Here is a 17883-nt window from a genome sequence, read left to right as displayed (position 1 = left end):
ACGCCATGCCCGAGACTGGAGGAGGGAGAGGAGAGATGTGCAGCATACTCCTCTCGACGTACGCAGCAGAGAAAGGCCGAGCAAGGTTCGAAAATGAAACGCAGAGATTTTAAAATACAAGCAACTAACGTGCTTCTAAGCAAGCTTAAAAAAGGCATTGGCGCTCTTTGTAATTGTGCAGGCGGTTGTGGGCGTTAAACTTTGCGCAATCCGTGAATCTGCGCCAAAAAGCCTGCGCTACGGCGCGCTCGCTATGTATAACCGACCTAATTTGTTTTTAGTGTTTTTAAACATGGCGGCGCCCTCCGTAAGCGTGGTTTCTCTTTGGTTGGCACGCTCTAACTGCGCCAGGGTCACTGATCTTGCCATGACTGTGGTGTCATAACGCGTCTGACGTGTTTGAGGATTTTTAGTTATCAAGTAGTCGATGGCGTCTGCGGCCTTCCGCATGTGGCTCACATCTGCGCGATGCCTGCGCGGTCGCGGAGTCGTAGCAAAACGGGCGCATCTCTTCTCCTTTGGAACCCCCGAAGGAGCTGCGAGGTTTTGCTCTACGTATGTAGACTTATCCATTGATGTTCAAATGTTATTCTCTCGAATCACTGACACCATTAGGTGATTGTGTCATCAAGTTAGACAGAATGTCTCGCCTTGCAAAGTCTACACAATCACCGGTTTTGACCAGCACACCATTGACGGCTAGGAACATCGAAATTTATGTTAACTTTGGGTTTGTTGTGTTGCCTTGTAACATTTATTGACGCGCGTCTTTTCGTTAATGTCTCAAGGTTTCCTCAAAGTAGCCTTTTTTGGACAATCGTCAGTACGTGAGAACCCCTTTATATGAGTTACATCTTGTCCACTTTTCCCCGTTGAACCATCGTGTTTATCTAAAAGCAAATGTTTCGCGGTGGGTCCCGTTAACACTTGACCATGCAAAATGACAGTGTTCATCTCTTCTGTTTCAGTCCCAACTCCAAGAAGGATGCTACCGCATCCCCAAAAGAATCAGCTCACAGTATTGGTGGTCCCGAATACTTCAAGTCGCTTTACTATTCGTCTCACGAAACAGCAGAACACCCAACAGACTCTCAAGTGACGCCTGCTTCGGAGGGGAACCCAGAAGTCTTTCAGTTACCCGACGTTGCTGGTCTAGAGAACGATGACCTGAGCACACTGCAAAATGAGCTTGCCCGTGAAGCCAAGTTGGATGCGCTGTCGGAAGACGTTGACGCAGAATTTCTCGATACGATGGGACCTGCTCTTCCTAAGGCTTTCAACCTGGCAGCGTATGCCAACAAGTCTGTCACGGTGCAGCGGTTTGTGGAGCTTGGTGTCGACTTGTCAGTGTTGGAGAGAAAAGGTCTTGGGCAGGAGATAATCACGCTTGACTTTGAAAAGGATGTTGAGCCGGTGATTCGATTCCTTACGTCACATGGTGTGCCAGCCGAGCGGCTCGGATGGTGGTTCACGAAGAATCCGCACCTGTTCCGGGTAATATTTGTGTTCTGCATTTACGTTCAGTCTTCTAGAAAATTGCGTGCCCCAAGTTGGCAAAGTAAACAGGTGCTTTGCTTGATAGTGCAGCACAACAGGTATTAATGTTTCCTAGAAACCCATTTTGCAATGTGTACCTATGATCAAGCTTGCCTCTTTTGAATCACCTGTAAAGGTGGTTTTTATCGACAACTTATTATACAAAGTTTAAGTACATAGAATATACATAGAAATAGATAGAGAGAGAAATAGATAGAAAGAAAGAGGAAGCGAGAAATAGAGAAAGAGGAAGATATAAAAAGCAAGAAAGAGAAACAAATAGAGACTGACAGAAATAGAAATGAACAGAGACAAAAAAGAAAAAAGCAAAGAGAAAGAAGGAAACAGAAACTATGCAGGCCACCTAGCTCTGCACTTCCTTCAGGTTTGGCACCATTAGTGCGAAGCTGCCTTTTTTTTTTTTTTTAAATCGTATTCCTGTTTCTTGTTGTGAACTCCTAGGAACCTCTGGAGAACCTCCAGGTGCGAGTCGATTACCTGTTGTCAAAGCGCTTCTCACCAGAGGCCGTGACACGCATCCTGAGCAATGCACCACTGTTTCTCGCCTTCCGTGTGAATAGCATGGACTATCGCCTGGGTTTTCTGCAACGCGTTCTCTCCCTGTCTGGTGCCGAAGTGCGCCACATCGTTACACGGTATCCCAAACTGCCAACGTGCAAGTTACATTCAATTGAGGTAAGGACATGTAATTTTGTTTTTCGAGGATGCAAAGATAGAGAACAAGTTATAGTTTCACCAGTCGAACTACACACCAGATATTGTTGCTTCGAAGTGGCTAGGAAATAGATTTGAAAAAAGTCAGTTGTTAATGGTTTTGCAACACCATCGTTTCAGATCGACTTACATAGGATGCTTTGTTTTTAGTGCACTTAATTTCTCACTTCTCCTGAAAGCAGCTATGGAAAACACTTCCAAGCCGGCCTGCATGCTGACATTGCCCATGACAGAGCTTTAACTCAATGTTCACTCTGCTCGAACTTGTATGTACTAACAACTTGCACTTGAACACTGCCAATGCACGTGTGTTAAATGCCCATGCCTGCAACAGGAAGTGAAATTTATATTGTGCTCGGCTGCTTAGCCGATTGAATGAAACGCGATGGTATGTTTCTTTTGCAGCATTTGACCGTGCGTCACATATTTCTGGGGCACACACTTATCAAATATGCAGATTCATCGCACTTTTTTTTTACTGTGTTCACGTGCATAAAATATGAGAGGAGCAGATCGTAAAGCTGCCTCTGCTCTGTGTAACCAAACTCTTGTGTTCTGCCGCAGCACTGTTTTTATGCTGGTATGATGTGTGCACTATGCTATGCTGGTATAATATGTGTGGGGAATTGTACAGCGTGGTATCTGTTGAGCTTTTATCCGTTATAATAAGTCTTCATTAGTGTTAGACACAGCCTAATGAATCCAAGGCAAGCCTAGGGGACATTATTTGTAGTTTTTAACTGCAGTCTAGTAACTATAACACAATGAAAGAACAACTTGCTGTCAATGAGAACTGAACCCACTACCTTCGAATTCTGAAGTTCTAAATTCAGTTCCCACCAGCAGCAGGTGTTTTTTTGTCAACTTTAATTCATTTTCATTTATATTATAATCACTACAATGCAGCTAAACATTACAAATAATGCCCCCTATGCTTTCCTTGGCTTCATTAGGTTTGACATTCAATCAACCAATAAATTTCTTTCAATCATCAGTCAGTCAATCAGTAGGTTTGTGTAACAAAGAAACGAGCCCCTCGAGCTTTTCCTTCATTAGTGTTGTGCCTTATCTTTGTTGTCTCTCATTGTATGCCGGCAGTGCAATGCCTTTTCAATAAAGGAGGAGATGGGCTTCACCGTGGATGAGATGAAGCAGCTGATCATGGTTTGCCCGAAGCTCCTCATCTCCAGTAAGTTGCCCCAACTCACTGAAATCAATGAGTTCAATGAATTCATTTGTTGAGCAGTGCTGAAAACAAATAATAGGAGAAAACGAGCGTTTATTTGGCATGTTAAGAAGAAAAGACACTGATGGGAAAGATGCTAAGCCAGCAGTAAATAAGACGTACTACGCAGTTTCTCCTTCGTGCCACTGAAGTGGTGTACTGCAATATTACTTCTTAGCTGTGGATAAGTGTATGTACTATAGGGCAAACAGGCCACCATCTCAATGACAGGTTATGGAAACATTAGATATCCTTGAAGACATTTAAGTACATCATGGTGTGCACCTTCCATTGTACTTCAGGCTGTGCGGGTGCTCTTTACTTTTTGAGGGCTCCAAGTTATCAGCAGACACAGGAAGGTGGGAAGGAGAAATTCTTTAGGCTCATCGATTGGCACATTTGCAGAACCCTGTATTTAATGCATCTGGTCATGTCAGCACCTAATTCGTCGTCCTTCTCCCAAGTTTTTGTTGTTTTTCTCTATTAGCCTTTAACTAGTTCTATCACCTTTGAACATAGGTGTTATAATACACAGCACATGTTCAGAAAAAGATACACTTGCGGGAATACTCTGCTTCAGTAAAGGTTAGTAACTGCAAAAGCATATCCTTCCTATCTGCATCATTTTCTTCCTTCCAAACCAGTTCAGCACTCATATTCTTTTAGTGTCGCACCTACTAGCCTAGCACTTCATGATATTAAATGGAAAAAATAATTGTTTAGCATTTGTACAGGATGCCTTGAGATCTTTGCCTTGTGTGACACAGCATATGCAAAGTTAAGTTTCACAATCAGTGCCTGGTTGTATAGCTTGGCCACTGTATTGTATAGACTGAACTCTCTTAGTGTGCTTATATACTTATATACTTTGGCTGAGAGATATGGCCTGAGTGAGCTCCAACTAATTTCGTTTCGTTGCATTTCCCTAAATGAAAAAGTGTACAGCTACAAAATAAATTACGACTTTTTCATTCTTCGGTGAACTTTGGGAGGTTTACACAATGTGGAATGCATATGAGAACTTTCTACAGAAATGTCAGATACGAGAATAGTATCAACTAGTCTAAATAAAATACTTGGCAAACACCTTTCCAGCTATATGAAAAAAATTTGACTTACGTAAAGCATTGTGAAAAGCCGTGGAAGATGTGAACCCACGACATGACCACATAATGTCACTGCGAGCTAACATCTAGCCATCCACCCACCAAATCGTTTAACAAAACCATTTTCTGCTTATATGACGAAGTTGCCAGCGCAGGTTAAAAGGGAAGTTTTTCAATATGTATGCAGCACGTTTTGAATATCATTGTTTTCATCAGTGCCTTAACTATTAATGTACTATCAAGGCATGCCCAACGTTTCACGCAGTGCCTGAAGGAGCTTATTTTATTTCTTGTATGTGTCACATTTGGGCCAGATCGACAGAGGAGCTTTGAAAGTTATTCAGACTAACCCAGAGCAGTTGCAAAAAACTTGGATCCACATCTTAGAAAGGTTCAAAGGACCGTCAAAGGACCTCCCTCCAGCCAATGGCGTCACCGTGTCATTGTGACGTCACGGCCGACCACCGCAGCGCCACGCTCACGAGAGGAATCAGAAAGCGTCACAAAGCGGCTGCAACGTCACATTGATGCAGCGACACCATTGGCTGGAGGGGGTCCTTTGACGGCGAAAAGCCGCACTGCTCTTGACTTTTAACCAAGCACAGTTATGTAATAAGGATGCTTGCTAGCTACATTTATTTTTTTCCATTTAGCTGTGGCATTCATAAATACATTCATGCCTTTTTTTAACCAAATTGAGCCAATGCATCTGCGCTTTAACTAGGTCAGGAATAAGTTCTACACACTTGTAAAAAAATAAATAAAAATAAGGGATTGATGTTGTACTTATTTAAATGTTTTCATGCTCTCCCAGGCCGTGACAATATCGTCAAAGCCTTCACCTACCTTCACAAGGAAGCAGGCCTGAGCCATGCACAGCTGATGCAATTTCCGGGCATATTGCGAACACGTGAATGCATCTACAAGCCTCGTCACCAATTTCTTGTCAAGCTGGGTCGGGCACAGTTCAACCCAAAAGAGCCCAACTACGTTTCTCCAAAAGCGTTGGTCACTGGTGTTGATGCTGTGTTCTGCGAAAATGTTGCCAAGACATCTGTGGACAAGTACAACGAATTTCTAAGGACACTGTGATGTGTGCAGCTGTGAAAAACCTAGAGAAAGGAAACATATAGCGGCTTGAGATCGTGCCGAGTGCTATGAGGCTCTTGAGTCTTCTTCTTTAAATAAATGCTTCTTTAAATAGATGCAGCTATGACATTTCGAGCACTTCTATTTCCGTATTCTACTAGGCTGCTGCACATGCTACACTGATACAAAAATTGTGGTCTCTCTTTATGCACAGAGCTTTGTGAAAAAGACACATTCTATGAGCTGGTGCAAGCCAGGGGCACACTCAGATGGTCATTTCCGGGTGCTACTATGGACAATGCAAGTTTGGCAATTAGCATTAGCTGTGGTTTAATACCGTCATTTGGCCGTTTCATACTTGCAGCAAAGTTTATTTAAGTGTTAAGGTTAACCTTGAAGCTTTGTCGGAATGCACCCAACTGTGCCACTAGTTTCTGCATGCTAAGAAATGTATTACACATGAAACCAATTGCATAAGTGGTCGTGCAGCAATTTGAACTTGCTGCATGTAAGCTTGTTGCAACCTTCAAACCTTGCAAAGCTACTGGAGGAGGGCAATGTGAGGGAGGTTGCCATAAATTCGATTTGAAAAGAAACGGGGAAATGTTTTTTTTTTGCTTTATTGGATTGATGTGGAACCCAGAACTAACATCGCGCCGAAATTCGGTTAATACTTCTTGCTGTTTACAGTTCATACAACCATTTAGCAAATGTAGTACAGACATTCCTGCCACACTATAATATTAGAGAACTACTACCTAAGTGTTTCTTCTTTCTTTATTTTTTCTGTTCACTATCAACAAGTGTATGACCAGTAGAGCCGAGAACACAAGCAAATGCTCGAAAATGAAAAAGATACTTGCACAAGCAAGTTGCTCAACCATGCAGTAGTTTGCAGGTTCTTCCGTGTATTGTCAAGCATGCAAAAAAGGTTTCTTTTTGCACACACACAAATTTTGTGAAGTCCTTTCTTTTTCTTTTGTTACTTTTTACTTTACTTTTTCTTTTGTTATTCTTTGAAGGCAGATAAAGCTACAAACAAGCAAAAGTGTGCACATTGAAAGGACCGCACACCATCGTCTTTCACAAGTGCGTGTGTATGCTGCCCCCAGGATATGGTATACTATACCCAGGATGCACATATATGAAATGAATTTATTTCCTTGGCATAATTGTGTGTTGGGTTTATTTGGCTGTGTCTAACAAAAAATTAGCCCCCTCAAAAAAATTCCCTTTCCTTCCATGAGAAATGGAGAGGGCGAGTGAGTTGGGTGATGGATGAATTCAGGTCTGTTCCAAAATGAACTTGTGGCTAAGCCACTGTTGGCACACATAAAATTTTGAAGTTCATTTGCACAAACTGCACAATTTCCAATAAAATGTTAAACTTAATTATTGTATTGCTGTTGCAATGGAACAACAGCACTTGGGAACTAGTCAAGCTGTAGCACGGCTGTAGTGTCCCAAACTGGCATCCAATAGTCAGCGATTTCAGGGCTCACTTCATTTCAGTAGGCTCCATTTAAGTTCCATGAGCAGCTCTGGCAATGCAGTTAGCATGAACATTGCCCTGTATGCCTTTGTTTGCAGCTAGGAAATCACATTTAATGCCGTGATGCAGTTTGCAGGCTTTAAGGGGACCCTGAAACTAGACTGTCACATACAAGCCTGCTGAACTAGCAGCACAAGTTCTTCATATCATTAGCGAACTGATTCAAGTATTAAGTGGGCAATTTTATAAGCTTTTAAGTATGGACCTGCATACCTACATATTGCAGCAAATTCCATTTTTTGTGTCGTCACATTGCTGTTTCACATAAACTGTAAAAATCTAGAAGCAATCATATAACATTGATGTTTATAAATTTACATCCCTACCAATTTATTCACTTGATTTTAAGCAAGGTAAGCTGCAAATGGCAAAGAGTATGTGCAAGAGTGCACGATACCCTCTGCTTTGCTTACAACTTTATTGTAAAATTTAGTGAAGGCATTCCTATCACACATCAACAGTTGAGCATAATCACCAGATCGTTGTTCTGCTTACCTGTCAACCTTTGACCAATTCTTGTGATAAACCTTGCACAGTGAAATTTAATTTCAAATAATTTTGGGCAAATGCAGTTTCTAAGTTATTCAAGTCCATTCTCTTGCATTTCATGTTATTGTCAAGCACAATATGAATGATAATTTTTTTCCTGAGGCAGCTTCACACTAGTGCCAAGCCTGAAGGAAGTGTGGAGCTGGGCAGCCTTCTCTTTTTCTCTTTTACTTCTTTGCCTTTTTTCTCTCTCTTTTTTCCCTTTTTTTCTGTCTGTACTTGTCTCACTCATCAGTTATTGCATCCCACACCAGACTACGTGGTGCACGTGTTTGGGAGCGAAGCAGAAGACGAAGACAAGGAGAGCACGTGCGAGTTCACGATGATAGTTTTCGCTCTGCACGGACTGAGCGTAGACTTAAACAGAAAAAAATACACAGATTATGTGGAGTCCTTTCTCTTTTTATTACACCAACCAATTGCAAGCTTTAGATCATCCTGCGGAGGAGCCGGTTGACAAGGTCCTCCCTGTTTCCAAAGTCGCCACCCTCGCTGTAGTGGTTGGTCTTCTTGCGCCATCCACCGCGGGGAGTGTTCAACTTGAAGTGCCACAGGAAGTTGTTGGCTTTCTTGAAGTTGGGGCCTACTGTGTAGATCTCGTGGATGAGGTCCTCAATACAGATGATGCCCAGCTTGCCTGCATGAATGACAACTATGTTACCTTCATGCTTCTTTTGGTTCCTATTAACGTTACTAAGATTGTACTAGCCATAATTTTTAAGCTTGTGGAAAACTTGCGAGTATTAGGCAATTATGGGGTTATTTCAGTACTCTTGCCTAACGGCGCATGACTGATACCTACTGCGCTCCGACCCAGTTTGAAGCAGTGCAGTACCCACCCGAAACAACAGTTTAACTGATCCTAGAGCAATAAGAGTAGCCATGTGAATGGTACTGGATAATTAATTGCAGCACGGCATAAAACCATGAAACAAATACAAGGTTTAGACAAATCTAAAAAAGTAAAAAAATGGTGACTGTTTAACAGTCAGTATTTATATATCCTCGTGCAAAAGTGCAACTTCAATATGTTTTCAGAATGCTGGCAGCAAAGAAAATTCATTCTAAAGGCTTTTGCTTACTCTTGCACGTCAGTGTATTGGGCAATTCACAATAGTCAAAGACGCACTGGTGTTTTGCATTCAGGCACTATCGTCAGGTGCAACATGCCATAAAATGCGAACTTGACTACGCGATGCTGGCAGTTATGGTTGCATCATGCTAATACAGCTTGGTGCTATCCACCTTGACATTGCCTTTCATTTATGTCCGCAAGTGTACACAAGTCTACCCTGCATCATAAAGCTATTAGCAGTATGCACAAAACACAAATTCTGCCTCGATGTACACTCAAACCTCGTTATAACGAACACGGATATAACGAATTATCGGTTATAACGAAGTAAATGAAGAATAGTCTTGTCACAGCTACAATGTTACAAATAAACGTTTATAACAAATTCTCGGATATAACGAAGTTATTTTCGTGGCAGATGCGACTTTGTTATAATGAGGTTTGAGTGTATTGTGAGAATGCAAGCCAGTCAGAAAATTGGTGTATATGAGCATTGCAATTCAGACTGGTATAAATGTCCAGCCATATGTGACTTTCCCCAAGTCCATGAGTGAGGAACGAGGAAAACTCTCGAGCGCTGATTTAGTTTGTGCACATTTTTCTGACCAAGCCAGTTTGTTTAGCGACTGGATGGTTAAGGGACATACTGTGCACTGATATGCAAGAGACACATTTTTGTTGCAGGAGGCAACAAAATGCGCAGCATGCTGCTGCTGCAGTGCAGTACACAATAGTGACATTCACATTCCTTTTTAGCGGCGCATTCGAGAACCAACTTTCAAATTTCTGCAAAGTTTTGGTCGCACACACACAAAAAGAAGGAATAGCCTTGAAAATTTAACCAAATTCACCATTCTGCACTGTCAGCCTCATTGCAGCCTCAGTATCGCAAATGCCCCATAGTATTTGCAGAAAGTACAGCATTATGGGCCCCACCGATGTGTTTGGTACACGCTGTAAAACCACACAGTCGTAGCAGATTCATAATCACAAACCATTTTAACAAAAAGCAATGAATTTTCACATTCGCTACTGCTCCCAGTAAGCCTTGTAGCAAATTATATTCTGTATAACTCAGCTGTTTTGATCACGTCACTATGTAGCTTATCAGAAAATGTGGCCTTCTTTAAGGGAATAATATAAAACAAACTCTGTTCAAAAGTAAGAAAGCAGCAGCAAGAGTTTCTGAAATTGGAAATCCCAACTGACCAAGGCGCTTCTCGATGACCGTGTTGTCAGACAGGGGCACCCTGCGGTCGTCCAAGCGGCCGAACCCTCGCTTGTAGATCATCTCACGCACGGTCTTGAGGTTGGGATAGCTGTTAAGAAAATGTACACACATATCACACATGCCGTACCACAGGCAGTTTGTGAGAGAGAAACTTCGCAATGCTGAAGAATCGCAAAACACAATATGCACACCATGCGCGTAATCAGCTTATATAAAGGTGGCATTAGAAAACATTTCGGAATATATCGCCTTTTACCATCATCAGACCCATTTCTCCCCACCTAGCGTTGCCATCACTTTCGAAAAGACATCACAAAGTTATTTTATACAGTATTATTACACCGGATATCTTCATCGATTTGATTCAAGTTAATTTCATCCCAAATGGAGGCCCCAGCCAGTGTCCCACAAATTTCCACGGTACCGAAGTTTCATTATTTCAATCGTTAAATTAGCCTTTGCTTGTTATTTTGAACATTGCTGGTCATCTTACATGCATACAAACCACCTAATGGCGACTACAGTAGCAAAAAATCGCGACTGATGCAAAAGATGATAACTGGGGGTTCGAACCGAAATTGAAGCCAGGCCCTCCGTGTGGCAAAAATGCAGAACCGCGCCAGTCGTCATACCATTTGAATTCTGCAATGCACTGGTGGATGAAAGGCTTACCCCACACAAAGCACTCAGGCATAATTGAACATCACCAACATCTGCCACATCCATAGGTCGGCAAAAAATGTGGAGATCACTCAGACTCACTCATAAAATATATTTTGCCCTTAGAGCTCACTCGGACTCAGACTCATGAAAAGTTTCCTCAACCGGACTCATTCGGACTCAGACTCGCTGAAAGTTTTCTCAGCCGGACTCACTCGGACTCAAACTCACAAAATTATTACTCAGTCGGACTCACTCAGACTCAGACTCACGGCTCTGTCTGAGTCGGAGTGAGTCTGAGTGACTCGACTCATGAGTCTGTCAGCGTATAATTGGTTTTATCGACTATGGTGTCAATGCTCTTTCACACCAATAACTTGCATAATTGGCGCTCTAGTTGGCGCCTTTTGATTTCGTACCTTCAGATATGAGTTATCAGTAGTTGAAATCCAGTAAGGACATTTTTATTGAAAGAGATGACTCAGACAAAATATTTTTAACAAGAACTTCCTGCGAAAGAATTTTCGGGGGCAGTTTATGGTATCCCCCCCACCCCACCTCTGCAACTCATGCCTCTGATCAGCAAATATTGAGCTGGCGTATGAACTCTAGGGCTTTGAAGTATGTGTGAGTCGACGGGACTATAAACGTCAGCCGCCATAAGGCTGATAGTAATGCTGAAGTGCTGTAGACAGAACGATAGGTCGGCAAAAAAGTGTGGAGCTCACTCAGACTCACTCAAGAAATATATTTTGTGCTTAGAGCTCACTCGGACTCAGACTCACCAAAGTTTTCCTTAACCGGACTCACTCGAACTCAGACTCACTAAAAATTTTCTCAACTGGACTCACTCTGACTCAAGCTCACCAAAATATTACTCACCCGGACTCACTCAGACTCAGACTCACGGCTCGATCTGAGCCTGAGTGAGTCTGAGTGAGTCCGGGTGAGTTGTTGGTTTTATCGGCTATGGTGTCAATGCTCTTTCACACCAATAACTTGCATAATTGGCGCTCTAGTTGGCGCCTTTTGATTTCGTACCTTCAGATATGAGTTATCAGTAGTTGAAATCCAGTAAGGACATTTTTATTGAAAGAGATGACTCAGACAAAATATTTTTAACAAGAACTTCCTGCGAAAGAATTTTCGGGGGCAGTTTATGGTATCCCCCCCACCCCACCTCTGCAACTCATGCCTCTGATCAGCAAATATTGAGCTGGCGTATGAACTCTAGGGCTTTGAAGTATGTGTGAGTCGACGGGACTATAAACGTCAGCCGCCATAAGGCTGATAGTAATGCTGAAGTGCTGTAGACAGAACGATAGGTCGGCAAAAAAGTGTGGAGCTCACTCAGACTCACTCAAGAAATATATTTTGTGCTTAGAGCTCACTCGGACTCAGACTCACCAAAGTTTTCCTTAACCGGACTCACTCGAACTCAGACTCACTAAAAATTTTCTCAACTGGACTCACTCTGACTCAAGCTCACCAAAATATTACTCACCCGGACTCACTCAGACTCAGACTCACGGCTCGATCTGAGCCTGAGTGAGTCTGAGTGAGTCGACTCATGAGTGAGTTTGCCGACCTATGGCCACATCATCTAAGTGTGCAGGTGCACATATTGCCTCACAAAAGTGTAGGGGGTACTTTCTTAATTCGCAACTTTACTTGGAGTAAGCATTCTAGGAGAGCTTAAAACTGCATCTGTCACGAGCACAGACGTTCTCTCCCTCGCGGCACAGTTGAGGTGTCCACCGAGGAGCGAAGCGTAGCAAGCAAATGAGAAAGCGGTGTGATCAGGGCCTGATTGCACTATCGCGTTCTAATCTTGATGGCGAAGCTCGAGCGCCCTTCAAGTTCTTGCTGCTTTTTCCGTGCCACCTACTTAATTTGAGCTGCCGGACAATTACGGATTAGCCCATCTTTATCGGTCCATTCAGGGTCAAATTAATGTCTAATCAGCTGTATCAAAGTCAACCAATTTACACTACTACATTCAGGGTTAATTATATTAACGAACTTCGTGAGACAGGCAGGAAAGTGTCTGGCAATGCGTGACTTTCCCTCAAGTCCATGGATGAGGAACAGGGGGAGTTCTCGTGCGCCAATACGATTTATGCACATTTTTCTGACCAAGCCAGTTTTTGTTAGCCACTGGCTGGTTAAGGGACAGTGCATCAATTATGCAAAGAGAGGAAGAGTGCTGCATGGTTCAGAGTGTATCAATGGCAACACCTGCATCTCAGAAACTTGCTGCCCGTTGGTGACAGTGTCTGCAATGTATGAAACTGTTCTGCACCCTTCCTTTCAATAACCAAGGGCCAATGTAGAGCATGCAAGGCTGGTGCTGGACTTCCAGACTTTAATAATATCTTGGGTTTTACGTGCCAAAGCCATAATATGATTATAATGCATGCCATAGTGGAGGGCCCCGGAACTTTAGACCATCTGGTCTTCTTTAATGTGCACTGACATCACACAGTACACGGGCCTCTACCATTTCACCACCATCCAAATGCGACTGTCACGCCAGGGTCAAAGCCTGCAACTTTCAGGTGAGCAGCCAAGCACCATAACCACTGTAGGCACCCGTCACTAACCAGACGGCAAAATGGAGCTTCTATTTGCTGCCTCAGCATAGCCAGCATAACACATCAACATGCTCAAGTGTCTCCCTTTTGTACACCTTTATAACGAAGGCTCCCTGGATCTGGCCATAATTCCTTCTGGGGTGTTGAAAATATGCGTGACCCCCCCCCCCCCCCCCCCCCCCAATAAGTGCACTGTCAGGCCCGATTTTGCCGCTTCTACTCGCTAGGCTACGTGTTCTGCAGCTGTTGGATCTCGAAAACTGCATTGCTGGGCGCCTACACCACCATGGCAGATATTCAGATTTGCTTCGCAAACAACAATTCAAAGAGAGAGAGAGAGATAATAATCTTTAATGAAATTCCTGGAGAGGTTAGCCTTGTTTGTCGCCTGGCTTGAACAGACAAAGAAGGGCAGTACTATTCTCGGAAATGACATATGGAAGAATGAAGAGAAAGTATGACGCTTGCAGCCTGGGGAAGAGTCTGCAGACAGTGGCTCTACCCCCTTGGCAAGATTAATGAATTTGAAAAAGTGTTTTGCTAAATGCTCCATACTTGGTGCTTTACAACTTCCAGTGCGTCAATAAAAATTTCAGTAGGGCTTGCTGAGAGGCTCTGGAAACTTGTCTTGCTTTGTCAAGATGTTGGATGAAGCAGAAGTCAACATTAAAGAAAATACCGGAAAGAAAAAGCCACATGTGCTCACCCCCAGGTGATGTAGGGCTCAGCAATCCTCAGCATGTTGATGGTGGCCTTGTTGAGCTTGACGAAAGTGGCATTGTTGATCTGTCGCAAGCGCAGCAACTGCAGCACTTTCCTTGGCTTGGGGCTCACACCGTTCACACTGCACAGACATGGAGCAACACAGGGTAAAGTAGCCACTAACATAATCCCTCGAGGATCACAGATAGGCGCCAATGGCCATTCACACAGCCATTTTTAACAGATGATGAGCTTTACCACTGGCCAGCATACGTGTCCCCGTAGCACCAACTCAATGGTCCAAAGATGGACAAACTAACTTCGCAGCGTAATTCTACAAGCTGTGCGTGTGGCCATTCCTTGAACTCTCAAGATCACATTAGTAATTCAGTGTAAATGCCGAAATTTGCAACTTGGCACATGCAAAGCAGGATGGAGCAACAAAATATCTTATTCTTTCCCTCCCTTTAGCAACAGCAAAAACAGCTAGCGTGTTTATCCGGTGAAATATACAAGCCGCCTGTAGCGAAGCTTCCGTTATAGAATAAGCACAGGCACCAACTACTTACTACACAAGTTCAGGACCGAGGAGTCAATGTCACTTGTAACATAAATGCAACGCCTCGTATGCAGAAATTTTCACAGGATGCTGCTATCATTATGTTACCCTGTGTGCATTGACCATGCAAACGTAAGATTAAATCCCTTGCCGCTCAACAGCAGAAAATGCAAACATACAAACACAACACGCCAATGTATTTCCGCCATGTGCCCACTAGACAGACGCGGCGTTGTGCCACTTCAGCAACATACACGAGTATGTCACAGCGTCAAAAGAACGCTCATCCAATATAGTGAACACCGGGAATTCTGCTAAACACGCAACAACAGTTTACATAGAAGAATGTGTTGTGCTTACCCCCTAATACGGATGACGACCGCAAGCTTGGGCTCCGCGGGAACGTAGAAATTTCCCTTGTTCCTGGCCACACGCTTCAGGCGAATCGTGTCGCGTTCCTGTCTTCTGTATTCCTTAACGTACTGCTCGGCCCTCTTGAAGATCTCGAGGCGCTTGGCACGCTTAGCCTGTACAAGAGAATAGGCAAGAGGATGTCAAAACCACGGCAGGGCACACATGATCCGGCATCAGTCATGACGCGACCTCTTACCTTTCTCTGCTTAATAGCATTTTCTAGCTGTTTAACTTTAGAGATAGCACGCTGTTTGCGGCGCTTGAGGAGGGTCTCGGGAACCTCCGGAAGCTTCTGTTTCTCGGGCTTGGCTGCTGTCCTGCGCAGAGAAAAGAACACTCGTTGCAACTATCACTCAATGCGTGCCCGACGACACTGAAGCGGTATGAAGTTTTTTTAAGAACATTTAATACAGCCGCGGCAACAAATAATTACGACAGCTGACTCAACAGTTATTTAGGTTCACGTACTGAGCGGATGACATTTTTAGAGCAAGTTTAGACCACGATGTAGACAGATTTTCCAAGTACAAACGGCGGCACTTACGTCGGCGCCATGGCTCCCTTGGGAAAGAGCACATACGGGGATCAATGGCGCCTACCGGAAATTGAGCGCCCTAGTGGCCGTCGAGAAAAGCAAAATTAAGCGAAAACCGCAAAAGTATGGCTTCCGAGATTTTCAACACCAGTTTTTTTTTTCTTGGCGGGAGGGTTGGACAGGTGCTCGGAAGCTATGTGTGATGCTGAAGCCGCCGTAACAAAACACTTTAACGTGGAGAGATGGCGCCATCGTCAAAGACGTCATAATCGTCGCGGATACGGCGATTTCGGTGGCGATTGCGAGCAACGTCGCTGTTGCTGGAGGTGTGCAACCCGTGCAATTGTAAACATTCGGATTAGCGCAGCAGCAACGGTGACCGCTCTCTAGCGCCTCTCTTCCGCTGCTTCTCCATCGCCAGTTCGCGCAGTGCGGACTTCGATACCGGTGCGCTGCGCACACCTGAGCTCGTCCCTGGAGTTTGCTTACGTAAAAAAAAAAAAAAAAAGAAAGAGGCGCATCGGTAGTGTTTCGGCGTGCATCGAGCGCCTTGCCTCGGAGAGCGTCGTCGGGCTCGGCCTCGGCGCCGCCAGAGCTCCTCGCCCGCCGCTTTCCATGCTGCGTGCGTCGGCGCAGCGCCGACGCGACCTTGACGGCTTCGCCCCCGAAACGGAGCGGCCGAGACAACGACGAGGCACCTGCCCGAGTGTGTACGCTTGATCGCCGACGTCGCGACAGTCAACGATATATTATGGTGGTAACAGCGGCTCCTGCAGGCAAAACTATGGTGCTGCAGCGGCTGATCTCTGTGCGTCGTCGTGAGCGGCTCGTCGAGGGATAGACATCCCGCAAAAGAAACATTGTTTCGGGGATCTGCGACGGAGTTGCGACAACAATGTCTTCGTCGGGACCGACCCGTCAGAGATCGTTCCGAGACCGATTGCACGGCATTGGTCTGTCCTGGCAGTAAGTACGACTACGCTGTTACACACTTTCTCTCGCGCTACGCTGTTCCTATGCGCGGGTCGGCGTCGCCGTAAGCCTAATGAGCGCTAGGTGGGTCCTGCGCGGGGACCCGGGCAATGTCGGTGCGTAATTTTACGACAGGACGTTGACGCCAATTGCCGTCGCGTGACTGAATCGAGCATCCTCGCGCTCTCTCCCTCGCTTGTGTTCCATCGCTGCGTTGACGTTGACGGGCCAGTGGAGTTCCCGAGGCAGGACACCCGAGATATTCGCGCAGCTAGTGAAGTGGTGAAAACGAAACTGGGAAAAAAAAAAAAGTGTCATTCCAAAGTGTCGCGAGCCATCTTGCCCCCATTTTTGTGGTGTCGTGCCCCAGCTGGCTGGCGCTGCGACTTGGTCGCGATAAATATGACGCCGCTGCACCGCCGCAGAGCCAGGGCCGGTGCGTTTCGGTTTCATCGGGGATGATGTCTTCCTCCGCTGATCGGTGAGCGTTGCGGCGAAGCTTTCTGCAGGGGCGAGGTACACACCTCGAGTAGCTTGCAAGCGTGCTTTTGGGGGCGTGCTTGTGACGTGAACTTTGGCTTTCCGCGTCTGTGTTTTCTTTCTTTCCGTAAAAATAACAGCCGGTAATAAAAATACCGTGATGTCTTCATTTTTGTAATAGCTGTGGGTGTGCACTTTCAGATTACATACCAGACTCATATATTGATCTTAACTATTCGTGTTAACGACACAGATCTGTTGAACACATGCGCAGAGACACGAATGTGTTCTTTTCTGTCTGACTCACGTTTTAATTGCAGGTGCAAAACTACAACTGCGTAACGAAAAATTTGCCTCAATTTCTGGGCATCATTCGCGCTGCGTTTATATGGGGGAAACTGCATTCAGACATCTAACAATTTAATATATTCGGAACTTGCGTAGCTCGTGTGTGTGTGTGTGTGTGTGTGTGTGTGTGTGTGTGTGTGTGTGTGTGTGTGTGTGTGTGTGTGTGTGTGTGTGTGTGTGTGTGTGTGTGTGTGTGTGTGTGTGTGAGCTGTATACCTTAACAAACTAATTCCACGCGACACTATATCCAGCAGACACGAACTAATTAAAATTAAGCAAACGAACGGCATATACACGGCGTTCTGTTCTATGAAAAGCCAAATCAGTCGCTCGTAGTGATTCCTTGTTACTAAAAACGTCGGTTTGTGGCGACAAGCGCGCCGCGTGTGACGTCAGAGAAACGTATGCTGACATAGCACTGGCGTGAATAGAACTAATTCGTTCGAAAGGAACACGTATACCGAATGGAATATCAACGCCAACGGAGCATGTTTCGAGCGTCTCTTTATCGACACACGTAA

The 17883-nt window shown here is 44.6% G+C and overlaps 2 protein-coding genes across 3 annotated transcripts; one reads left to right on the top strand and one right to left on the bottom strand.

The window, feature by feature from the left end:
* The first annotated feature begins 311 nt into the window (after nt 1-311).
* LOC119383188 (transcription termination factor 3, mitochondrial) lies at nt 312-5723 on the top strand. Its single transcript, XM_037651224.2, has 5 exons — nt 312-555; nt 969-1494; nt 1999-2232; nt 3370-3460; nt 5417-5723. Exons 1-5 carry the CDS (start codon nt 428-430, stop codon nt 5692-5694), a joined length of 1257 nt encoding a protein of 418 aa, XP_037507152.1. The 5' UTR covers nt 312-427; the 3' UTR covers nt 5695-5723.
* A 2450-nt stretch (nt 5724-8173) lies between these two features.
* LOC119383184 (60S ribosomal protein L7) lies at nt 8174-15708 on the bottom strand. Of its 2 annotated transcripts, none has more exons than XM_037651220.2 (6): nt 15572-15708; nt 15224-15344; nt 14974-15140; nt 14059-14196; nt 10077-10186; nt 8174-8429 (listed from the first exon to the last, which is right to left on the bottom strand). In XM_037651220.2, the coding sequence occupies exons 1-6, from the start codon at nt 15580-15582 to the stop codon at nt 8221-8223; spliced, it is 756 nt and encodes a 251-aa protein (XP_037507148.1). In that variant the 5' UTR covers nt 15583-15708; the 3' UTR covers nt 8174-8220. The 2 variants fall into 2 exon arrangements, with proteins under 2 accessions (XP_037507148.1, XP_037507147.1); XM_037651219.2 differs by lacking the exon at nt 15572-15708 and adding an exon at nt 15496-15524.
* Between the last annotated feature and the right edge of the window lie 2175 nt (nt 15709-17883).

Source organism: Rhipicephalus sanguineus, chromosome 2 (assembly GCF_013339695.2).
Source record: "Rhipicephalus sanguineus isolate Rsan-2018 chromosome 2, BIME_Rsan_1.4, whole genome shotgun sequence".
NCBI classification, from domain to species: domain Eukaryota; kingdom Metazoa; phylum Arthropoda; class Arachnida; order Ixodida; family Ixodidae; genus Rhipicephalus; species Rhipicephalus sanguineus.
This window is presented reverse-complemented; position numbering and strand designations above follow the sequence as displayed.